This window comes from Crocodylus porosus, unplaced genomic scaffold (assembly GCF_001723895.1).
Source record: "Crocodylus porosus isolate Cpor-Errol unplaced genomic scaffold, CroPor_comp1, whole genome shotgun sequence".
NCBI lineage: Eukaryota > Metazoa > Chordata > Crocodylia > Crocodylidae > Crocodylus > Crocodylus porosus.
In genome coordinates this window covers 59,792,120-59,817,810 of record NW_017728949.1, presented here as the reverse complement: position 1 = coordinate 59,817,810, position 25,691 = coordinate 59,792,120, and the positions used below count along the sequence as shown (strand labels likewise).

Below are 25,691 nucleotides of genomic sequence, written 5' to 3'. Positions count from 1 at the left end.
CCTGTAGGTATGGTGCCGGTTGTTCCTCCCGAGGTGCATCACCTTGCACTTGTCTGTGTTGAAACCCATCCTATTCTCGTCCGCCCACCCTTGTAACCTGTCGAGGTCTGATTGTAGCCTGCAGGAACATCTAAAATCGAGACTTTGGAGATGGTATTGATTTAACTGGCTGCACTAGGTCCAAACCCCATCCAAAAGAGAAAGCTTACATCTGGCCTCTCTCTAACGAAGCAGATTTGCTATGTTTGATTAAAACCTAATACTGTTTCAGCTGCCTGGAACAGGGCATGGAAAGTAGATAACTCATTTATCTTGCCTTGCTCCTTTCCAAGCTGAAAGCCTAGTTTGGTAACAGCAGAAAAAGGGAGACAGACAGAAGTAGCAGACAGCATCAACACATACTGGGGGAAATGATCCAAGAATAAAAAGCAAGGTCTGGTGAACCAGGAAGCACATTTCACTGGCCTTTTTATACATAAGAAACATTCAGGAATCTCAAATCAAAGATCAGGGTGTCATTGTACCAGGCAGTGTAGACACAAAGTACAATCCCTGCCTTGGTGAATTCAGTATCTTAAAAAGAAATGGAGAGAACCTACAAGTGGGTAAAAGGTAAGTGGGCTGGTAGTGCCTTAGTAGGTGGATCAAGCAATGAATTGTACAGAAAAAAAAAGCCACTTGCTAGTTGTCTGTTCTTTGCCCCATGCAAGTAATTTGCAGGCAATCTGTAAAAGATGCAGATTTTAAAGAGGGACAGAACTTGACTGAGTCAGAGAGAATCTGGTCACCTTAAAGGCATTAACAGACAAGAGCAAGACAAATGTCAGTGATCCCAAATCATCTATTTTGGTACCTAACTAATACACGGAGGAGAATGCAGTTTATACAAGAATCTTGCTTAATCATGACTGTGTGGGTGTATGACTAGATAGAAGCACAGGAGACATCTTGATGCTAGACAGCAAGAAAAATCTGAAATGCTATTTAAACACCATGAGCATTGTCTTTGGCCATGAGGTTTGCAAAGACAGGGAATGACAGAGAAGGCTGGGAGGGTAATCAAGAGCTAATTAAACTAACAAACGACAGCAAGTGGAGTGCATTAATTGAACAGCTGAGCAGTAAGGTACAGCCCAACAGGAAGTCAAAAAAGGCAACTAAGAGATGAGTTAAGTATCCACTAAGGCAGTTTGCAGCTGTCTGGCAAACCATCTAGATTGATGGAGCTAAAAAAGGTAGATATTAAGAATTTAGTGCAAAGGAAAAAGCTCTAGTACAGGAGAGTACCCAAGACAGTAGCTAAGGAGCGCACTGAGTACAATTGTCTCCTTTGGTAGCCTCATAAAACTACCCTTAAGCCTTAGTGAGATAGCAGCCAGATCTATCTCTGTGTCTATTAGCAAGATAAGGGAAGCCAAGTATCTACAGATTGATGCATTAGAAACCTCCAGTGTGAGAGAGAACAACCTTGACTAAGTAGTGAGAGATGCTGGGGTCCTCAGAATTAAACCCTGCCTGGAAGAAAGAGGTCAGGACAGGCATAAACCTAGCTGACTTGATCACTTTCCCTTATATAAAATCATCCCCAATCCCATGCTGTTCCCCACCCCCGCAAAGTTTAGGGTCAGAATGATTGACTGACCAAATACTGAAAGCCAATCTACAGGGAAGGAGGAAGGTGAAAAGCAAGGCTGTTGCTTTGCAGGAGCTACCTGCCTCTTGCAAATTTCAGAATCTTTCAGTCTCAAAAGGTCTCCACTAGTTTCCCAACATGCATACACTCCACATGTACACACAGTGCATATGGGCATAAGCATGTACACATTCATGTATGTAAACACATCACAGAGGTCTGTCCTATCACCTACCACAACAGACATCCCTGCAGTGACAAATCCCTGCTGCTCAGTGTTGTCAGCCGGCCTACCCATCAAATCATGATGCTGTACAGGAAAGCAGAGCACGATGCTGGGTTTTCAGTCGCCTCTCTTTGCCCTCCAGTTCCTCTCACGCTCAAGACAACCCAAGCTGAGAAATCTGAACCCAGATGCAAGCCCTCCCGAAGCTTAGAGACAGGATACTGGATCCAAAGTTCTGCCACGGCACAGTCAGCAGCTTTCCCCCCCTATTTTTTTGTTGTTGTTGTTTTAAAAAGAGAACTAATTTCCACATGCAATGGAGGTAAAGAGAAATAGCCTGAGACAAATACTGCCAAAAAAAATAATTATCATCAGTTATTAGATATCCTTGAACTATGTACTGATAACTATTGTTGAGTTTTTTGGTAAGGACTTAAAGGATACTTAAAATTTACAGCATATGCATTTGTCCTGTAGCTATTTAATTACAATTTTAGACTCTCAAAACCTTGCCACAGCATTTGATTGCTTGTACTGAATATCCCTCTAAGTGATATGATATTATGCATGTACTAGATTTATCCTGTATACAATATTAATTGTAACAGCAATTACCAGAGATATTAAGTATGCACAATTCCTGAAAGTGATTTCTTTAAAAAGATACAAAAAGGGGCAAAAAAGCAACTGCTGAGATTGTCTTTTGGGAAACTATTAAGCGTGTACTGAAAACTAAGTGAGGACAAACAGCTGTCTTTATCTCTGGCCTGCTGAAATATCAGTCAAAGCCCACCGTGGCTTGTTAGCAGAGATTATCATTGGAAAGAGCTTGCAGCTGTTCTGCTCTGCCTCCAGTAGCTGTGTTCACTAGCTGTCGCAGCACTGATATAAAAGCACTGCATATTACAGGGATTATCTGGATATTATGTGAGCAGACTGAACCCTCCCCCCTTTGCAAACATCTAATGTCTCACATGTGGTAGCCAGGAGATAACCACATCCTTGCAGAGCTGAAAAGCATAAAAAGGTCTGGGTGATGAAGTCATATATCCTTGCTCCAAGGGAGTGATCATCTCAGTGTTGTCTCCAGAGCTGCTTTCTTGCTCATTCATGTCTGAAGGCTTAATGGGCTGAAAGAGGCTTAAAGACTATGGCCAAATTTCTCCTCTTTGATCCAGACCGTATTACTCAGCCTCAGCATTTTACCCCCCTGCGCATCCAAGTCTCCTGTTGATGTCACAGAGCAATGCCTAGGCTGCACTCCTGGGTCTCAGCAGGGTGAAATGTCTGCAAGTCCAGGCCAACTGCTATGCCTGATACCAGTTCCTCTGCACTTCAACAGCAGTAAAGAGGGGACAAGAGACAGCAAAGGGAAAAAGGAGGAGGCTAGGTTCTCCAAGCTATTAATCCAGATGGGCAGAGGAAAAATAAAGTTGGGGGAGCGGAAGGGAAACATAGCTGCCATGAACTAGTATTTATTTTAGAGACTCTCATACATTGTACAAGTACTTCCACCGATTTTCAGGAAGCTACATTGATTTGCCCCACCGAACATCTACATCAAACAAGTGTTTCAGCAAATGTTTATAGCAACTCCGCTGCTATTTCCATAAATCCCTGCAACCCCCAAAGTATTTGCCATAACAAATAACTACCTACAGGTAGAGTCCATCGCACCAAGCTTGGTACCATCAGAGGCACTTATGGAATAATTTTTTTTTTTTTTTTTTTAAAAGAGTTAGGATTTCGGCTGCTTTGATTTTTCATGACTACCATATTTTCCCCAAATACAAGATGACTTCAACTTTAAGACAATCCCCCGCCCCAATAATTAGATTCTATATATAGGAAATTTGTAAGTCTGTTATAATTTTCCGTGTATAGAATCAAATTATCAGAGGGTCATCTTAAAATCATTCCTCCCACAGCTGCAGCGTGGAAAGCAGCCTGGCCCCTAACCCTTGTCCCCTGCATACCTTGCCCACTGCCACCTGTCTTCCTCCCCATTCCTCAGTTTCCTTGCACACCCCCACACCTTGCCTCCTGTCCCTCCCTTCCCCCCAATGCTTCTGCCTCCCTCATACTTAGCTCCCATCTCCACCATTGCTTACCTTTGGTCACAGCTCCAGCTCTAGCCTCTGCCCAGACAGACAGCAGTGATTGTGACAATGGCAGCTCTTGCCCCAGGGCCAGAGCTGGAGCTCAGTACTCCCAACTAGAGCTGCAGGATGGGGGAGAAATAAAGGTGGCAGCGGGACAGCAGCTGCAGCTCCTAACCCGAGTCCAAGTTGGAGCCAGAGCCCCACCTTGTATTCAAATTCCAGACAAAGGGCTTCCCCCACTCATGTTAAATGTGTGTGTGTGGGGGCAGGGAACAATCATCTTGGATTGAGTAAATATGGTAAATCAACACCCTTTAACAGCTCCTGCTGATTTCAAGTGCTGAAACACATTATACTGTCTTGTGTTTCAAAGCATTTACTGTTGATTACCCACAAACAAGCACCTAAAAATTTAGGTCCACATTTTAATGGAGTTGGGGCCCGAAGAACAGCAGATCCTTCTGTTCACAACATACTGGTCAAAGATAGTCTTATATTAGGCACATAATACAAATGTTAAGAAGGCAGGCATGATGAAAACAACCATTAGAGCAAAGTTTAGCTGTAACAGGTTAGTCAAGGTTTATTTGTTCTGGGGAGGCAGGGTGGGGGCAGAGAAGGAAGAGATGCCGTCCCTGGACTGATCTGCTGTTCACAGCAAGTATATACATAAAAGGTACAGTTCATAAAGTACAATACCTTACCTTTTCAGCCACTCTGCTATATCCTTTGCTGTAGCACCATAATTCTCATAGTGGAAGAGGAACTTTCCTTTCCTATTAATGCAACAAAACAAGTTTTAGCCCCTGCCCTGGATGATAAGGAGGAACAAGAAATTACAATTTAGCATATGATTTCTAAAGAAGAAATAAGCAAGACTGACTCAAAATAGCAGATGGTAGGGTATCCCCGGACACCGTATTCTTCCTTTATCCTTTCAAATTCAGCAGAGTAAACATTCATTCCTGCAAGTACCTGCAACAAGAAAACAGAGCCACATGCTTCTTTACCATGCTGCTATTCATACTAGCACAGTCTTTCTGGCTTATTACATATAGTGTGTAAAAGCAGCCTTTAAGTAGCTCATCACCTTTTCCTGCTTTCTGGACAAGAACCTTCCCATATTTACATGCACTGTCTAAAACCTGAAGCACCCAAAGGGGACTCATTTAGGAGTGTTACTATTGCTCTCGCTGGGTATTGATATTGCAAGTGGCAGGCCTGACTATATTTTTCAGTTCAAGTATCACAGCTTACAAAGCATAGGGACATTAGCTGGAACACAGGCCATTCTGTCCCCACCTCTTCAGCTTCTACCAGGGCAGCAAACTTAAGATCTGGCTGAGTAGCAGCTCAAAAGGGCAATTATTAGAGGACAAAACAATGCAAAACAATTACTGCAGTCTGAAAACAAGGCTTATGCTCATTTAGGCAACAGGAAATGACACCTCTTTAGAGGCTTCTAAGAACAGGTTTGGGCTCTGAACGAAGTAAACAAGATCATTCAAAACAATCATTTTCCCTGCCACTTTTTATTATACATTTTATAACCAGCTGCCTTTTGATAACCAGGGGAAGTAGAGCAGCAAGTGAGGAGCCCAGCTGTGGGTTGCCAGGGAGACCGGTGGGAGTCAGCTGACCAGAAGGGGCAGGGCCTGGCTCCTATATAACTTCCAGGCTGAGGCAGGGCAGGCAGTTGCCTCCCAGCAGCTGTAGGGGTAGGAACTCTGCCCGAGTGAGAAAAAGGAATAAGCTAGTATGCATGGACAGTTATTCAGGTGAGAGATGAAGAAACCTGGTGACAGACTCAAAGGTGATTACGGCCAGATGGCTTAGGTTTATGTTATAGCCAAAGGGCTTGAGTTTGCATTGATGGTTTACACTGGTGGTTTGGGTGAGGCTATGGGGGTTGGAGGAGGCCTCATAGGGGACCCATGGTAGTGTGGGGACCCCAGTGCCAGAGTGGGCACAGCACTGGGGCTGTGTGGTAACCTCCAGAGCAAAGGGGGCAGTGAGAAGCCCCAGGGCAAAAGGGGTAGTGTGCTGAGAGATGAGGGCTGGAGAGCCTGGGCACCTGTGGGGGGCATGCTGAGAGACGGACCAAACAACATCTGGTACATCTGCAAGGCTTGGGGTGTGGTACAAGGGTGGCTGGAGCCATGCATAGCCCATAAGGCTGGGGTGCTCAGGACCCCCTTTATAGAAGCAAGACGCAAGGTAGGAGCACTGTGACCAGGAAGATGAGAGGCAGCCTCCCTTTAATATTTATGATCAAGACATGTCGGGTGAGAATGAAAGGTGCCTTATAGGCAAACTGGATGCAGTGAGGGGTGCTAGGTGAGAGCATGGTGACCTTTAGGCTGCCCCCCCCCCCCCCAGTACATCCATCATCTCTGCTGCAGTTCACTAGACAAAACATGTTATCTGGCCTTGCCCATTGGTCTCCAGGACCTTAGGCTAGAAATAGACATGGCCGAATGCAGCGGGTCTGCCATGCCATGATGTGTCATGGCACAACTGATCTGCTTCATTGGGTGAAACATACCATCCCTTGTCCTGCCTATTGAAGGTGTGGGACAAGGGGCAATAAGTTCTTGTGGGGCTTGAGGGGCCTGGTCCAGCTCACCCCAGAAATTACCAGGCAGAATCAGGCTCCTCAAGCCTTGAAGGCACCTGCCCAGCTTTCCCACTTGCCTAGATGCGACCCCAGTAGCAGGTCTGGGTGAGTGGGTCCCAGTCTGAAAGCATATGGCACCAGGGATTCCCCAGGTCCTTTGCCTCCAAGCTAGGACCAGCATGGGCCTTCCCCACTTATGACAACATGCCCCCGAGCTCCTGAGGTGGATTTAAGTAGGGAATCCTGTCTTCCCCACCACTTGTAGAGGGATGGCCTGAGATTCCCTCAGTGTACCTCTCCCTAAGCAGAGAGCCAGTAGACATCCACTGCAATAAAGCAGCAGAATTTATTACTACCTTTTGTTGCACCACTGATTTGTGTGTCATGTGGCACGACAAAGGAAGGGACATCTATTTGCTCACCGTTTGTACCCCATAAAAATTTTTTATGGGGGACACAAATGGATGTCAGGCCACATCTGCTTCTACCCTGAGTGAAGAAAGCTGGCCAGGGGCTCCTGGGGCTTGATCCTGAGCAGGTGCATAGGATCAGGTCCCTCAAGCCATCAAGAGCGACTGCCTGGGGATGCTGGAGAGTGCAGACAGCTCCAGGATGCTTGCACTCATGCCATAAAGCTAACAGACATCTGCCACAAGGAAGCAGCAGAAACTACTGCTGCCTTCTGTCAGGGGCCATGAATTTAGGCACCTGTGGCATGACAAATGATACATGTCTGTATACAAGTGAATGAGTAAAAAGTGTTATAGCAACACAAAGGAGACATCTATTTATACTCAGCGAGACTGGCAAGTTAGTAACCAAAATCAAGCATTAAGACACAGGAGTTCCCAATCCTGTTTCCCTACAGGTAAGATGATGGGTGGCTGAAGTACTTTCAAACAGCAAAGATTTGAGGATGAAAGTTTCTTAAATGTTTCTGTAGGCCTTGGATTTACAGAATTCTAGCTGGCCAGCTGTGGAGATGCAACTTCAACATTAACTCCAGACAGAAGACATTGATATTTTAAATCGTTTTAGCAGCCTGGTCATAATCCAAGCCCTCTTCCTCCACTCTAAAAACAGGATTTTCTTTTTCCAACTGAAATACCACATCGGAATTCAATACTAGTTTCCTAATGGCAGCAAAATGCATGAACCAAAAAAACCCACAGACTCCTCATGAGGTCAGTCTCTCCTCAGGACATATAGGAGAGAGTCACAAAAGATGACATTTTGGTGTTTCCTCCCCTGCCCTGGGAAGGACACCTGGAGCACTGAAAGGAGCAGAGTAAAGAATGTCTTTGTTAGCCCTCTGCTAATTTTACTATTTGATTATTCAAAGGAAACCAACCATTTACTTGATTCATAAGAAGTACTGGGCCTGATTCTCCAACACTTTGTCTCTTACATTGTCAATAACAGGAGGTGACAGTGGGTTAAAAAAGTGGTATCGAGTCACAGTAGTAACTTTGCTTGGTGCAAATGGCTACACAAGGGGCAAAGGGGATGGAGAATGTGGCTTACTAGATTTTTCTCTTGCGTGTTAAATTACTAAACTCTCACATAGAGCACAATGTCACTTGGAGTTCAGAGGACCCCAGGAGTCCATAAAGGTATTCCAGGGTGTTCCAGATGCTCAGCTGGTGTGAACTTTCACAGTGCTACTGATTTCAATTAGGCCATAATGATGTACAAAAGTTGACAGTCCAGCTGCAGTCACCTTAAGTGAACGCAGCCTATATGCCTCAGACTTTAAGGGGAAAAAAACCAAACTTAGGGTAACTTCTTAACACATGATTTGAACTCCAAGAGACAGGTGAAATCAAGGCTTCCAGGCAGAGTCTCTCACACTATTTTAAAACACTTTTTTGATATTTGCTGATTTCATGCAATTAAATAGCACACAATCAGTTTGCTAACAGGGGTCTCTAAGAAAGGTCTCTCAGAATAACTAAACACATGATTTCCCCTCCAGTGACTTATTAGTATCAGTCAGAATGAATGAGGACACTTTCCCTGTCTTTGTCATCAGAAAGACATTTTTCACATGTAAGAAAATAGTCGCTTATATTACAACAAGCTCATTTTAATACAGATACTCCAAAATTGTTTCCTATCTACATCTAAAAGTTTCCTACCTATATCTACATCTAAATCTGCACACAATATGCAGAGTATAATAAACACATTTCTATAGACTCAAGATTTCAATATGCCTTATACCCCAACTAAAAAACAAACTAATATTAAACAATTCCTTCCTTTTACCCAACATGCCTGAAATTTTAGGACTGCATGGCATGTACATTTTACTTGTTCTGAAGGAAGACAATCCCAATTCAAGAAAGGATGGATTTTGGCTTATGCTTATTCAACAAAGCACTTAAGTCTCATTTGACTTCAGGATGGGTTAAGTATATGCTTAAGTCCTTTGCTGACTAAGGATACTTTCCCGAATTGAGAACAGAGTGCACTGGTTACAGGAATTCGAGGTTATTGGCAGAAATTAACCCCACTGGTAGGATAGCTGTAAGCTTCTATCTCGACGGTTACTTCTATGAACTGGTTTATGATTTAATGCAAAGTATAAACTATAGCACTAACAGGAAAAGACCAATCCCAATGGCAGAATACAGTAACCAATGTCAGGTACGGTTCACCTTTTCATTTTTACAACCTATTAAAGAGGCAGTTACTTTATTTTATTTTCTAACTTTATAATAGGAATAATGACCTCCAAGCCTGGCATTTCCTGGCAGGTAATGACTGCTTGGGTTAAAAAGGCCAAACCCTCAGCTCATCCATGCCAGTCATAAATTATGTAGAAATCTTTGATTTTGGAGATCATTACTACTTTAAAGAACCTCACTGGGAAATAGTGCAGTATAACAAAGAACTTACTTTGCTTTAGACACAGTGAACTGTACAGATGGAAAAAGAGTTGGTTAGTAGAGAAGCATTAATCCATAGACAGCTGGACTTGGATTTAGACCAAAAGGACTGAGCTTGTGGGGAAACAGCCCCCCCCAACTGACATGTTGGGTAGGATGTTTGTCTGAACCAACTGCCTGTACTCTAACCACCTCACCTTAAGGTGAAGCCCCAGTGACCTTAGTAACAATTTGCACAAGTACAGACCTATGCTTCAAAGCTCAAGGTTGGACAAGGACCCCAGCATTCACATCTCAGTAGGTAAAAATATGGGAGGAAACTATCAGATCTGGCAGAAAGGCACAACAATAACTTCTCCAGCCCAAGTCACGACTCCATGGAAAAAGAAGATTGTTTGCAGCCAAGGCAAAAGGAAAGTTACTGGAACACAGAGTGCATTCTGCACAGTGCAAGATGTCTAGCTCTTTTTATGCTTCCAATTCCTATAAATTTATAGTCACAGAGCCTTAAAACTTACCAGTCCCAAGACAGGAACATCTTGAAGAAGAACTTGGTGTAAATTCCAATGACAGGACAGGTGGGATTTTAATGATGTTTCATCCAACCAGAATGCTCTTAAAAAGATATTTAAAGAGCCATACTGTTCTCTAAATAAATGCAAGTTCCCTTTGAATTAGTCCTAGGCAAACAAACTTTTTCAGCTATTTGTGGGCATGTGAGAGCATGATGATTTCGAATGCTCTTGTGATGCAGTGACTGGAGCTGCCCTGCCAGTAAACCTCAGTCTTCATCATTTGCTTTGCCACACACAGCCTCTCTCAAGTAAAGCCAGCAAACTGTGACAAAGTGAAGGGTAAGCAGTCAGGCTGAAAGCAAACACTGCTTAAGCTACAACATGCCCAAGTCTCCAACACTGGTTTTCCTTTTGCATTATATGCCCTCTGAATTTATTTATAAAATACGTATTTTAAAGTCTTGAACCAGGGGGTGCCTATGTCTTATTTGAAGATTATCAGTGCTATGCGTTACACACACAACACATGATTGTTCCATGAAATGTGCTTCCGTAGGATATTATCATGACCAGTTCTTTAAAACTTATTTAAAACTTTATTATACATCGTTTGGAATATTAAAACAGCCAAGATAAAACAAACAGCTCTATCAATTCCTGTGCTTTCCAGTTAAAAATCAGCCTCCTTACTTAGGTAGAGACAAATTCCATTTTCTCCTCCAAGCACAGTGTATAAAACTAGGTAAGCAGTAAGAATTTAAATGAATGCTTTAGAGAGACACTTTTGGCCACACTCTCAGATAGGTTTCTAGGTTAAAAGAAGAGTGCTAGATCCCAATTTTGCAAAACCCTTCCTCTGCTCACAGGACTACTTACATGCTCAGAGTTTATGTTTATAAGCATTTGCAGAATCAGATACACAGCCTGTTCTAGAGAGAGCCACTCTGGATTTAGGTGGTGCGTCTACCCTTTAGGCTCCAAAATATCGTATTTTCTTGAATGAAACAACCACTTTGCCTCCAAAAAAACAGCTGCTGGAAATTGTAGTGGGCATTATGTGTGAGAAATATGGTAAGAGCAGTTCTGCCTTACTAAGTAAAAGTGAAATTAAATCTTCAGGGAACTAAACACGATTCAGCTCCTTCCCTAGCTGCTGCTACTCAGGTACTTACTATAAGAGGAAAGATCTTTAGTTTTTCATTCTGCCTTTCAAAAAACAGAAGTCTATATTTTACCCCGTGGCTTGTCTTACCAGAGAAAATACATTACTAGAATCAAGTAAAAGGAGTGGAAATTGTCCCTTTTATGCTGCAGTTGGCTTCAAATATTTCTCCTTGAACCTAGTATCAGTTAAAATTTCCCATTTGATTAAATCTCAACAGCATTACATCCTCGAAAAAGATAAAACAAACTAATTTAACATATGCCTCATGCCATCTTCTCACTTACATATTTACTCTTCAGGTCTGTGGCTGCCTGTTGGTAAGCTGGCATCATTCTCTTACACACGCCGCACCCTGGGCAAAAGAAAAATGAAGATGGTGAACATCTCAGAAATGCCAACCTTCAGACTACTCTCCCAGATGAAATCTGGCATGTTAGACAGTAAAAGATATGGAAAAATGCTTTTTGAAACTACTTTCCAAGTGTTAGCATAGCCAAAAAGCTAAGGTAAAAAAAGGTCACATTTGTAAACAATATCCCCTGTACCCCAGATGTACAGTAGCTCTATCTGAATTTTCCTTTTTGAAAAGTGTGCATTTATCCATATTAGTCAAATTAATCTTTCAGGTCCTAATTCTAGAAGTAGCAGCATGACGAGAGGTAGCACGATGAACTAGAAGTAGTTTCAGGTTTCTGGGCCAACATTCATTGAAATGCTTAACATTTGAAACAGCATTCCCAACCACCACTTCCCCTCAAATAAAATGATCAGAACAGCTCTGCACAGCCTTTATTAAACACATCTCTCCACTTCCACTTAATAAATACACTCCCAGTGCTGGAAGTAAGCCCTGCTCACAGCCTCTCTTTAGCAGAGCTAGACAGGAAGGTTAAAATTAAAGACTGCCCAGAGATGTGCTCATTCACATTCTAATTAGACGAGAACAAGCAGATTCAATTAACCGAGGCTTCTCCTCATTCTAATTGGAACCGTCTGGCATTGCCTTGGGTGTCACGTAGATTAAGCCCCACCCCATGTTTCAAAATGGCTGTGGGTGCTTCAACTAAAGCTTGTCAAATTAGCTTTAGTTAGCATCCCATGGCCATTTTGAAATGGGGTGGGGCTGCAACAGTGAGCTGGTTTTAATTGGAGTGACTCTCTGGGAACCACTCCAATTAAAATGCCTCCCCCCAAGCACATGTATAGGCAGCCAAAAAGCCTGATCCTGTACACCAGGGGTCAGCAACTTTTTTGGGTAGGGTGCCAGAAACACCCACAACTTTGTCTTGTAAGATCTTGGCGTGCAAGGGGCCCAATCCTTGTTGTGGCAGCAGTCCCAGCAGCTTCCCTGCCCAAGGTGTGAATGCCCAGCCAAATGCCTTTGCATGCCAGGAGCTGTCTACCCCTGCTCCAAGCAATAAATAGGCCCCTGGAACATTCAAAATGTATTAACCTTTCTCCTGTATCAAGGGAAAGGCCTTCACTTACCAAAATCCAAGCTCCAAACTTGGGCTCCAGTGCACAAGCAAATCCGAAACCAGTCTTTTGCATGTTAAAATGAGTCCTCTTCATATTTAACTTATTTTTAGCAAGCATCAGGAATTGAATTGGAGGCACCTCTCCTGAATATATTAAAAAAGACACTGGAAGACCAGTAGTGCTATCCTGATCGCCGAGGGAAGAGGTTGGGTCAAAGAAGAGCCTCTAGTAACACATGGATACCCCAAATGCTGGGCAAAAGACAAGGCAGATTTGCCAGGGAAAAGAGAGTGAAGACATGTGGCTGGAATGTGCTGTAGGAGGTTAAGTAGATTAGAAAATAAATCGCCTTGTAAACCAGAGGGTTTACTGTTGCCAAGTAAAGCCAGATATGGGGGCAGGGCAGTAACTAAGTTGTTATGCATCAAAGAAGAGATGTCTCTGAACTACTCCTGGGACCACAGTGATGATAGTCAGATTTATCTTCCAGGCAATGACACAGCAGGAAAACAATGATCAGTAGTGCCGTAGGCTACATGAGAAATATCTGCTACTGTTGCCTGGAAATTTTGGCAACAAGGATTCTGGTCAGCCTCATCAATGAATGTCCACTCCAGCTTGGAGAAATGCCTTTTTTTTTTTTTTTTTTTTTTTTTACAAGAGAGGAGGACTCCAGGTCCCATGACCATCCTAACCCTGCCCTCTGAGACTGACAACAACACAGAGGATTGGTGCCAGTTCAAATGAAGGCAACTTCACAATGTACATGGCACAACCATCCATTTCACCAAAGCCTGAACCAATATAAACTAAATTAATCAGATGCAGTCCACTCAACAGCTGGTTTCAGCTCGTAGCTACTTCAGTCTATTGCCTTCATGTTCACTACCACATCAGCAGCAAGGGTGCCTTTGCTTTCTACTTCTCATCCCACCAACTCATCTTGAGCTTCCAACAGCCCTGGCTACGATCCTCCCTCTTTCCACCCTCCACCTTTTTAAGAAGTTGCACTCTTCTAGATTCCCTTTAGAAAATAAGAGCATACCTTCAAAAACATCACCTAACCTACTGTCTTCCCTCCCTCAAGCTCTGAACTTAGTCCCACTGCTGCCTTGTGTGGATCCACCCTACACTGACTATAAAATTGCTCTCACCAATGGTGTTACACTGATTGAAAACATGAATGTGGGGTAGGTGTCCTTCTACAGATCAAACATTTTGGCCTTATCTCAAGTGTTCACATTTGTGCTGGCCATGTGAAACAAGCTGAGTAGGCACTAGTCTTTTCTAAAAACAATGGCTGCAACTACATCACAAGAGACCTAGGCACTTTACTCCACTTTCATCACCAGCATTTGACAATAATGATGTCCATCATCATCATCATTATTTTCATCATCATTATTTGACCACCGCAGTCTTTCCTGCCTAGAGGAGGGGGTTGGGCCCAATGATCTCACGAAGTCCCTTCCAGCCCTAAACTTCTGTGAGAATCATGAGATCCATCTTCTAACAGTATATTTTTTCTCCTGTGTGGGTTGTGTTATTTTTAAGTTGTGCCAAGAACACCTAACTTCTGCAAAGCGGTTGCTTTGGTTGCACACATGACCCTGCAGCTCTGGTGTACGTGTATATTTGTGTTGTATTGCTCCTCCTCATGCATTGCAAACAAAACTGGTCCCTGTCATATGCTTTATTCATGCATTTTCCCTGTATGCTTTAGAGTGAATTTCTATATCAAATGCACTTGTGCTCTTTTGCTGCTTGTTAATAGTTCCATTTCAAAAGCCGAGTTTATAATAGTACTAACCATATTTTATACTAACAAATATTTTACATTGGACATTGCAAGATGAAGCCTACTTTCTGCAGTAATCTTGCAAACACTAGTTACAGAACTAAATCTGGACTCCAGCTAGTCCACCTGCTCAGTTGGGTCTAACTTGGATTCATTATACAGGTTCAGGAGAGCAGCCTATAGTCTTACATGGTGGCTAATTTGTCAGAAAAACATATCTTCTCCCCAAGTAATATTTTTATGCAGGTTGCAGTATTCCTGGAAGTGCAAGAAACTGCCTGGCAGTCACCTTCATCTTCCCACCCACAGGATGTACCAAGTCTCTGTAAAGCTTATTGGAACATACAGAGAAATTACATAAGTGATGGGTGGTAGGAGACTTGCCACATATTGGTGGTTTTGCATCAACTATTTGATGGGTCTGCTCTTATCTCACAATAGGAAGCTAAACCAGTGCAGCTTACCCCCATTTATAAATTTGTTCTTCTATCTATACCTTATGAAGCTGCCACAATATAGCCAAATGGAAAGTTTCACTATCTTTAAATTTCTCTGCAGTAGTACCCAATTCCAAGAAATCTTAGACACACTGCAAATGCCTTCATCATTCCTTCCGAGACTCAGAGATTTCGGTTTAATTTCTTGCCAGAGGTTACATTTTCTTCCAACACAGGTTAATAAGTGTGAAACACAGGAGTGCTGGTAAGAGGCTCATCTTGATTTCCTGCTCCCAGCTACATGACATAGGTCAGAGCTACAAGAGGTTACCCCTGTCACAAGACAGCAGGCAATATCCTCAGAGTCTAATAACCAACACAGTACTGATTCCTGAATGAGGTTGGTCTTCCCAGGGTAAGTGGAATGAGGAAAGAATGAAAAGAAAAAAGTGGGAGGAAAAAAAAATTAAGTTAGGAAGTTAGTATTAAATAAAAAAAAATGAGGAAATTAAGATGTGAGAAATCAGAGAAGGATAAAAAAAGAAACTCAGGCTTCCTCACACAGTTTAGAAGCAGTAAAAGTACTGAAAGCTGGCAGGTACCTTGCTTTTCAGAGAAAGGAAGCCTGGGAAAAACCAGAGCAGCTAGGGGAATGGTACAAAGAGAACAAAAGGTAAAGATGAGGTACATCTGGGGAGAGGACCTATAGAAAATGATTACAAACGGCAGAGGTAAATAGTGAAAGCATTCAGGGAACTGGGAATGTCCCTCTAGGGGTGATTTACAAGCCCAGAACAAGCAAATCATCTCATGCTGAAACAAGGCAGTAGCCCACTACAATGCGTACTATAAAATCAGAAACTGGCACAGCCACATAAGAGGTAGAACCTGAGCTTTCTTCTGCAGCTGCAAAGTTCAAAGGAAGGTGCTGTAGTATATGGCATGAAAAGGAAAGCACACGCTCTTCCTGATCCATTAGGTCAAGTCATGGGCAGTACTGGTCATCTGAGCAATATTCACGTGAGACTAAAGGTAGAATTATACACAGTGAGGAATCAGGAAGCCACAGATAAGTATCCTTTGGTGCTATCAGAGTTCTGACATGGGAGGCTCATTTTAACAAAGCAATAACCACGAATTGCAGGTGACATCTAACATCAATCCAATGCAAATTCAATGGAAAGCAGGCAGGCCACAGAAAGGGAACAGTTGCTCAACCACGTGATCAATGGCTCTGGTGCAATGGTACTCGATCATAACAGCTTTATGTTTGAAGAACAGTCTGAAGAAACTGCCTAATAGCAACAGTTCGATATTCACACACAGTAAAGTTTGCAGAATGAAGTCAGAAAGCACCATGTACTCATGCAGCAAACTAAAGCTTCTGACAACACAATGTCAGGCTGTTACATTGCTGTCATTTTCTAACTTGTTACGACTTTTATATGCTTTCTTTTCTACTTCCTCCTCTCACCAAACCCCATTCCCAATTGCTGGGAGGGACTGGGGGTTACCTTTACTCAGCACACCACTGTGCCTCAGGTGTACAGCATGAGCAATGTGTTCTCCCTTCTGTCATACATCAGACAGGGCTGCACTCAGAGCTGTAGTCTTCCTTGGAGATTTGCTACTTATAAGATCTGGCAACCATGACAAAGTATGTATAGACCCTGTGCATTTATATTATTGTATGGGGCAGGGTGCAGGGCCCACAATACCGCATACATTTGGTCTGATGCACTTGGCGTAGACCGAGAGAACACGAGAAAACCAGACATGCACAAAACAAGTCATGTACAAATGAAATGACCCAGTGGCCTGATGAGACAGTACCTGACACTTATCAGAAGACGGTAGAAAGACAGAATTAGAGCAAAGAATAGGGCAAGAAAAATGGTTGGCCAGGAGAGAGAGTAGATGCCAGGAGTGGAGGAAACCCAAAGGAGCACTGAAGACAAACGATAAAGGCAGTGTCAGTTCAGGGAGCTGAATGTTTAAGTCACTGAGGAGGCCGTCAGGAGAACACTACTCAGCTCAGGGTAGAGATGAGGGATGATCAGTCATAGGAGACAGTGATAAAAAGTGCCAGAGCACTTACATGGAGCGTAGAACATCATCAGAAGAGGTTTGTCTTCCTTCTTCAGAAGCCTTCTGAATTCCTAATGACAAATCAGACAGAAAAGTCCCTGTTAAATGGATCCAGTCACTTTTAGCAGTGTTAAACTTGAAAAAATAAAGGTTAATAATATTCAAAGACACTCCTGCTTGTTTACTCAATTAGTTAAGGAATAAAAACAAATCTCGCAAACAGCCAGAACTTGAATCACTTCTTTCCACTCAGTTCCAGCTTAGTGGGATTAATACAAATCATCATGGGGCTCAAATATTCCCTAAATACACTGAGATAAATTTTCAGTGTTAAGATGTGGGACCTTTACTATTGTTGGTCCACAGAGCTTTTAAAGTTTTTACAGTTAGACATATTTTCCTCCCCAGCCCTCTCAAATGGATACCTACACCCTGATTTGAGGAAGTAAGACTATGAAAAACTGGGACAGGTTTAGTTTCCACACCACGAAACCTAAAGCTGGGCCATGAGAGGCCACAAGAATAGATTCTTCTAGTGCTGGCATGGCAGGGAAACCAGATGAAGTTTTTAAATTGAATGCAACCCCATGAGAGCTTATAATAGAGTACAAAAAAGGTGAACATTAAAAATTAATCTTCCTACAAAAACTGAATGTCAAAATAACTGTTCTCAATATCAAAAACGAAAGGTAGAAAATTGAAAACGCTCTTTACAAAATACCAGCTAGAGACCAATCAATTAAAATTTTAAAATCAATAGACTGGAAAATAATACAAAACACCAAAATGATGATTACAGAGGAAATCGCAGTTAGCACTACAATGATCCTGGCCTTTTAAAGGTGGGATGAAACTTCCCACTGAACTGAGAGAAAAGGGCCAACAGTGACAGGCTGACACACAGGAAGACTGGGGTCAGCAGTTCCTGCCTCCGCCAAAAACATCCTGCATGGCCATCTCAGAGCTTTAATGACAACCCTGGAACTGGAGATAAAATTTCCTCTCTCCCGCTCTAAAGGATAGATCCTAATCCATCTCCAAAGTGCCACCACTTACCTTCTACAACACTTAAAACGTGGGTGTCTTGTCTCCAGGGGCATCTAGTAAATAAGGCAAGGTATTTCTGCTTCCTCTACACAGTGAATTGGGAGACCAAGTTGGCTGGGATCAGCCAGTCATTCAGGCTACTGGGTAAAAGGTGGGCACCACCACTACTTCATTGCCATCATTTTGTATCAAGCAGCATGCATCGGCTCTTTCATGGGGGTTAAGACTTTGGGCACAAATTGCACACCCAGACCAGTTTAAACTTGCAACAGAGCTTAGGTGGGACCAAATCACATATGTAACTACTCAGGGTGACTTTTGAACATGTCCAGCAGCCCAAGTCTAGACAACTAGTGACTGTATTGGGCCAAAATGGAGAAGACTAATGCATCTAGGCACCTAAGTGGTGGCATGTCCAGTGAGAAGAGCTGATCTGGATCTTTGGGACTCAGGACCTGAGCCCTGATTAAGCATCTTAGAGGTCATTTATGATGTACCCCAAACTCCTTATGACAGGGACAGATCTTTAGGTGCATTTAAACTGAATGCCAAGCAAGGACAAATCCCAGGCAAGATCTATACCCAGCAGCAGGGTGCCAAGTACAGCTCAGACAGGGAGCAAAGAGATCTGGCTCCACAGCAAACAGGTCTTTGAGTTGGCAAAAATCACTTAACTCTTGCCCTAGTTTCCTCCTCAGTAGAAGGGAGACAATGGGGCTTATATAGATGCTCCTTAACAATGTTACATTCACCAATGTCCCATGTCTATATGTTCAAAATACCTTTTCACTGTCGACATGTACAATATCTTTGGCTTCTGGATCCTCCTCCCACAATGGAGCTCCTTCTGGATCCTTTAGAAAGGCCACCATGGACTGCAATGAATAGAAAGAAATGGGCCTTTAAAATGTAAAACTGAAACAAAACAGGAGACAGGCACCATCTTGAACCCCATCCTTCCACACTGTATTCTCCCTCAAGTAACAGCCATTGGTATTCTGCCCTAGCACTAGCTTGCTTTAGGCAAGACCAATGCAGCCATAATCTCTAGGAAGCAGAAGTTCCTTAGGACAAAGAGTGGAGTTGTGAGCCTGGTGGAAAGTTTACGCTCCTTGAATGACTCACAGCTCGCTGGCACTTGTCCCCTCTAAGGAGGGGAAGGTATGACAGATGTGGGCCCTCTACATGTTGAGTGTAGAGAGAAGTGTGGCAGCAGTGCATGGGGCCTCAGCTGCCCTACCTTCAGCAGCATTGCAGCCCCTCCACATCTGTTTCCCTGGCCTAGCTTCCTATGCCACGCAAATTCTCACACCCTTCTTCAGTTTGGGACCAATTCAGAGAGTAAGATGTTATTCCTATGAAGAGGATCACACTCCAGAGCTTGGGGACTAAAAGTTAGTTGGTCTGAGAAAAACTATTTTGCTAGTTTCCTCCTTGTGCCATTTTTCACCTAACTCAGCTTACATCTTAATTTCGGCCAGGGTGTAACAAGGAATCAGAAGAGGAAAGAAGCCAGCTGAGAATAACACAAAAAAATTCCATTTACACCACCGTTAGATATTCTACAACATATGAGCTTAAGGTTTAAACAAACATACATGCATAACATCTTCCAGGGCTGATGCAGATTTGGCAGATCACAGATATTTGGTCACATCAAAAGAAGTTAGCCCAAAGGGTGTCAGCTACAACTCAAGGCCATGGGTGAAATGGGTCAAGATAAGACCATGGTAATTCTGATATCGAGTTTAAGGATTTCACTTATGTCCAGCCTCCTTTGTGAACTGTGACACAACCAACTTTAGCACTGGAGACCTGAGCAACCCATGATGATTGCTGTTGCTTTAATGTCAGTGCTCGGGGGGGTATAAGCACGGATTTCACACAAGCAACCCAGTTCCCTTGTCCCTTGCTGCCCTGTAGAATGACAAAAACAGGCAGGAAACTGACTTCTTCTCTTCTTACATTAAGTGCAGACGCCCTTCTCTTTTTGTGGACATAATTAATGGATGTTGCTGCAGCAGCAAAGAAAGGGAGTTGCACTGGAGATCTTCTGATCTCAGGCATGAGCAACCTGCCCCTGCAAGATCTTTATTTGAACACTCTTGCATGCCGTTGCCACATACGTTACAACACATGATGAACTGGTCAAATCAAAGTCTGGACTGACGCCCATTCAGCTGAGCTCATGTTAAGGACTTGCCTAGAATAGGCTTTGCAAATGCATAAATTGATTTGCACATGTATTAATTGATGTATTAATACAGCTTTTATTCCAGTCCAGGCAAGGTCAGTGACACCTTGGCAATTTTTGCTTTCAGTGGGGCTGCCCAGGTGCTACTGATGGGAGCTGAGGAAAATAATAAACTGACAAGAAGAAACAGATCTGGCTCAAGCTACTGTAGGAGTTGCCACTGCAGAGCTATGAGGAGTAAAAGAACAAAAAAAAAAAAAAGACTTTTTAAAAACCCTCCGTTGACAGCATATTCTGGTCCCTGAAGTCAGCATACAGAGCCAAAGTGCAGATCTGCAGAGTATAAGTGTTGTTTTTGCACAGGCGCTTGTAAAAGTAGCAGCATGCTTTTTGCCTGATGGTAACACATGGGTCCCATCTAAGCAGGACAAACCACGTTCTAAAACACGGCTCTAATATAAACAGGATCGAGTTGCTATAGCCATACCAGCCTGTCCAGCCCCAACCAGTTTGGAGAAGGCTCAGTAACATGCTCTATGGAAGGAGAGGGAGACGCACTGCAGCTAAGAATGTCCCCTCAAGTAGTGCTCTCTGCCCGGACTAGACTGTGCCTAAATCTCAGACATACACAAGGGAAGAGAGACAGGGGTCAGTCTCTGAGCTGCTAATGAGTGTGATTGACTATTCTAGTTTCAGGAATCCCCATCTGCGAAGTTCAGCCATATAGCAACAGATGCTGTTAGAGGATGAGGAGATTAGAGAGAGGGAGATTTAAATTCATCCAGTCTCTCACTCTGCCAGAAAAAAAAAATAAAAGAAAGATGTGTAATGATTTCTGGCAAGGGCAGGCAGTGTACTGCCCTTCACTTATTCCTCTGCTCTGTGAAGGTTTTATTTATTTTTAAATAAAGCACACAGGAAATGCAAAAGGTTAATCATAAGAACAAAAAAACGCTTTCCTACAAAGGTTCTTGCACTCCAATAGTTAAAGATCAGAGCAAGGACCAGTCCATAACATAGCAACCACCACACAGAGAATCAGTTACAACACTGACAGGGCATAAGGTGGTAAAAAAAGACCTGGAAAGAAACACGCCACACACTTTGATCTTGCAGCAGAGACCAAAACCAAGCTGTGCTTTACCTGTGTTCCTGAAATAAAAGTTCAAAGCTGTTGGGTAATACTGATGGAGCAGAGGTCAGGAACACTGTTTCATCTTGCAGTGTAGACCGGACAAACCATGTTTTATAGCATGATGGAATAAGCATGGTGGTTAGCTATAAATAATGATAACTATATAAAGATGATAACTAGCCATGCTCAGAAAGCAAATTCCTGCACTTTGTTCCCTCAAGCTATAATGCCGTAGGGATGCTAATAAGAGAGGCTTATCCTCTTGATGAGACACATGGACCTTTTGGGTTTTTAAAAAGAGGGACTTACAAAAGCAAGCTTTAAAACACTTCAGGGCTTACAACAGAACTAATTTAGTGGGTTCCTGGTTCTATCTATTCCCTTTACTTGTATTGAAAAAGTTTGGGTTTTAATGAGATTTTTGCTGTCAGGAGAAAATTTTCCTTGTGCCTGATCCTAGAGTGAAGGCTTTATGTTCAGACATGTGTTTATGGAGCATCTGCCTTATACTTTGGAAGGCTGCAAGTGAGGTTGGGTAGTCAGTTGGTGAAAGCAAAAGACTGAGAATAAGATACCTGTTGCTGGGTGACACGAAAAAAGTCCCTTAGCATCCTGCATTTCAGTCTGCCCATCTATATATAGCATCTTCTGAGTAGTGTTGCTGCATGGCTGAGTTAATGTTTGCAGTGTACTTAGAAATTCTCAGCTGAAATGCAGTTGAGAAGGTTTTGGTCGCAGCATATGCAAGACAACAAGAGGAGGAAGAGAAAGCAGACCATACGGAACAGTGACTCTTATGCAGGGTGCTAGGGCACCCTGGGGTGCCTCCAAATAAATCTGTGCCCCAACCCAGTCTGTCTCTCTCTCTCTCAGGTTGGGCCATGGATTTTTTCTAGCACCTCTCTCAAGGGAGGCAAGCAGGCTACTCCTAAAAAGGGCTGCCTGGACATTTGGGTAATTGCCTCAGATTCCTTATGCCCCTTACAGAGTGCTGTGACCATCGCAGCAAGGGCTTTGATGCGTACGCCTAGGCAAGTGTATGGAGGACTGGAGGCTGCCCTAAATCTATCACCACCCCCTTTAAGCCCCTTTTGAGACAGAATCCAGCGGCCAGACCAAATCCAGACATTCAGTGCCTCAATGCCTCTCTCTCTATTAGGAGACAGAGACAAGCTTTCATGAACCCAAGTTCACTTCATTATACAGGTTTATGAAAGCCCTATAAAAAGGTGCACATCTGCCCTGCCTTCTAGCTGTTTAGCCTGAAATCTGCCATTTCCTCCTATAAGATAAACCCAGAAACGTAAAGTGAGAATCCCTAGTGTTAAAAACACTGTATCCTGTTGTGGTCTTCCTAAGTTCCCTGCAACAGAAGAACTGCTCTATTATTTTTATGCAGTCAAAAAATGAATGAAAACTAAGACCTGTCATGAGAGGCGCCTTGAGCCTAACAAGGTTAGGAACCACCGATGTAGAGAAAGAAAGAACGAACTTTAAAATAGAAATCAGAGTAGCAAAGCTAGCAGCAGGTGAAATGGATTGACACCGACTTCTGATGTATAATCAAACTCCTCTTTAAAAATATATTAAAAGGACATCTGGTGAATTTAATGGATCAATTAACAGATAAGTGCATGGCCTTTGGAGCAAGAGCATCTTCCCTCCCACCTGTACTGGGGCCCATGAGGTTCAAGAGGGGCACCAGTCCTGGGCACTGAGAGAAGGGTACCAGAATGATGCCCACTCACCACCAGAGTCTTTGCCATATCTGCAGCAGTCCTGCAACCTCCTGGAGCTGAGCAGAATTGGGCTTCGCTAGCTTGGCTCCTACAGGTGGGTAGAGGGGGATGGAGAGGGGAGCACAAGACTGTTCCAGAGGTGATATAAGAGTTCTCCTATCCCCAAAGTTGTGTCCTAGGCACCAACATTTATAGTTATGCCTCTGCTGGGATCAGGGCCCTCCTTCTGTGGGTATTACCGAGCTGCCAAACTGGAAGTATGGATTGTAAGGTGGATAGAAAACTGGCTGGAGCATTGGGCTCAGAGGCTAGTAGTGGCTCAAATGCCTAGTTGGCAGCCGGTATCAAGTGGAGTGCCCCAGGGGTCAGTCCTGGGGCTGGTTTAATTCAATGTCTTCATCAATAATCTAGAAGATGGGATGGAGTGCACCCTCAGCAAGTCTGCAGATGACATTAAGCTGAGGGGAGTAGTAGATATGCTGGAGGTCAGGGCTAGAATTCAGAGTGACCTAAACAAATTGGAGCACTGGGCCAAAAGGCATCTCATGAGGTTCAACAAGGACAAGTACAAAGTCCTGCACTTAGGATGGAACAATCCCCTGCATCAAAACATACTGGGGACTGGCTGGCTGGGCAAAAGCTCTGCAGAAAAGGACCTGGGGGTGACAGTGGACAATAAGCTCAATATGAGCCAGCAGTGTGCCCTTGTTGCCAAGAAGGCTGACAGCATCCTGGGCTACACTGGTAGGAGTGTTGACAGCAGATCAGGTGGAGTGAGTATTTCCCTCTATTCAGCACTGATGATGCCACATCTGGAGTACTGTGTTCAGTTTTGGGCCCCCCCACTATAGAAAGGATGTAGACATATTGAAGAGGGTCCAGCAGAGGGCAACAAAAATGGTTTGGGAGCTGCGGCACATGATTTATGAGGCGAGGCTAAGGGAACTGGGCTCATTTAGTCTGCAGAAGAGGAGACTGAGGGGGGATTTAATAGCAGCCTTCAACTCCCTGCAGGGGGGTTGCAAAGAAGATGGAGCTGGATTGTTCTCAGTGGTGGCAGATGACAGAACAAGGAGCAATGGGCTCAGGTTGCAGCAAGGGAAGTTTAAGTTGGATATTAGGATGGACTCTCTCACTAGGAGGGTAGTAAAACACTGGAACAGGTTACTCAGAGGTGGTAGAAGCTCCATCCTTGGAGGTTTTTAAGACCTGGGTAGACAAAGCCTTTGCTGGCATGATCTAGTTGGGGAAGGTCCTCTTTCTGCTCCCAACCTGTGCTTCTTGCCTGATCTGCTGCTCTATTTTCTGCTTCCTGACTTATCTGCCACTGTGTTATCTATCCCCTCCTTGGCCTGCTGAATGGCACACATATAGGATGCATGTGCCACATGTTGGCCACCCCTGCGGACACAGCAAGTTTACCGCCTCACAAACGTAGAGTAGACACATACCACAGTCCTACACTGCTTGAAGTCACTCCAGTCCAGTCAAGTTACCCCTCACAGAGGCAGCAACAAACTACACACTGGTCTAAGCTATGGCCATGTTCAGATTGTATGTCTTCTGATTTAGTAAATTTGATCTCAGGGTAACCATTTGCTCAGCGCAAACAAGCTGTTGCCAGCCCCCCTGCCAGCTAGTAGCAAAACACAAGGGAAGGCTGTACAGTTTCTGCTTAGTATACCCTGCATTTAGCCTATTACTCTATGAGCAACAACATCCCTCTGTCCCCTGTCCCCCTCACCCCTGCTTTAAGTCACTGACATTTTTTTTCCTTTTTATTGTCCCCATAGAATTTGATTCCCATTGCTTTATGCAAAGGAAGATGGTCATGTCATTCCTCCTGTGCTCAGGGTATAGTCATATGAATTGAGGCTCCATAATCAGATGAAAGAAAAGGCCATTTCATTGCTCTCTTTATGGCTGATAACTACTAAAACAACAGGGAAATCCCTTCCATAAAAGCTGTCCAGCTAATGCTATTAGTTACAGCCAACTATCAATAGGATCTGGCAGAGGGGAAAAAAACACCCTATGTAATACCAGTTTGCAACTAAAGTCACAATTTAAGCAATGTAACACGGGTTCAATCTTCTTAAGCGCAAACAGCTTTTCTGGGACTGAGAGATGCATGTAGACAGAATGACCTAAAGGGTTTTTTCCCCTAACAGCTGTTGATGACAGTTACCCTGTGCCCCTGTAACATGAAACTGAGAGTGTCAACATCTGTTTAATCCACAGATGTCCCTCCCACTCCTTCCCCTCCTCTGCAGTGTCAAAAAAATTCACATATTTAAACTTTACCTTTAGCGTGACAGCTCTGTTATATTCAGTATGAAATGCACCATCCCTGTTGAATGAGGAACAGGGAAACAGTGTGAACTTTCAGGAATCTTTCTGAAAAATCATACAGCTGTTCCCCCCTCTCCCCGACACCTTGTTCTCCAGAATAAATTATCCCACCAAAGTCACAGAATTGTGCAAAATATAATGCAAAGCAATTTAAAGAAGGGGGGAGGTGGGGGAGGTAGAAATAAGCTTAAAGCAAACAGGCCTCTAATGAATAATTTCCTCTCTGAAGCCTTAATGAGACCATTTACTAAAGGCATGATCTTGGGAGAGACA

General features: G+C 43.4%; 1 protein-coding gene across 2 annotated transcripts in view; it reads right to left on the bottom strand.

Moving 5' to 3' along the window:
- PDIA5 (protein disulfide isomerase family A member 5) overlaps nt 1-25,691 on the bottom strand; it is a 137,097-nt gene that overhangs the window by 75,495 nt on the left and 35,911 nt on the right. For both annotated transcript variants that reach the window (XM_019554365.1, XM_019554366.1), the window contains exons 5-10: nt 25,371-25,416; nt 18,781-18,873; nt 16,962-17,022; nt 11,434-11,501; nt 4,845-4,936; nt 4,666-4,737 (exon numbers count right to left, since the gene is read on the bottom strand). In XM_019554365.1, the coding sequence (XP_019409910.1) occupies nt 4,666-4,737; nt 4,845-4,936; nt 11,434-11,501; nt 16,962-17,022; nt 18,781-18,873; nt 25,371-25,416 (432 nt within the window). The remainder of the gene's footprint in view (nt 1-4,665; nt 4,738-4,844; nt 4,937-11,433; nt 11,502-16,961; nt 17,023-18,780; nt 18,874-25,370; nt 25,417-25,691) is intronic.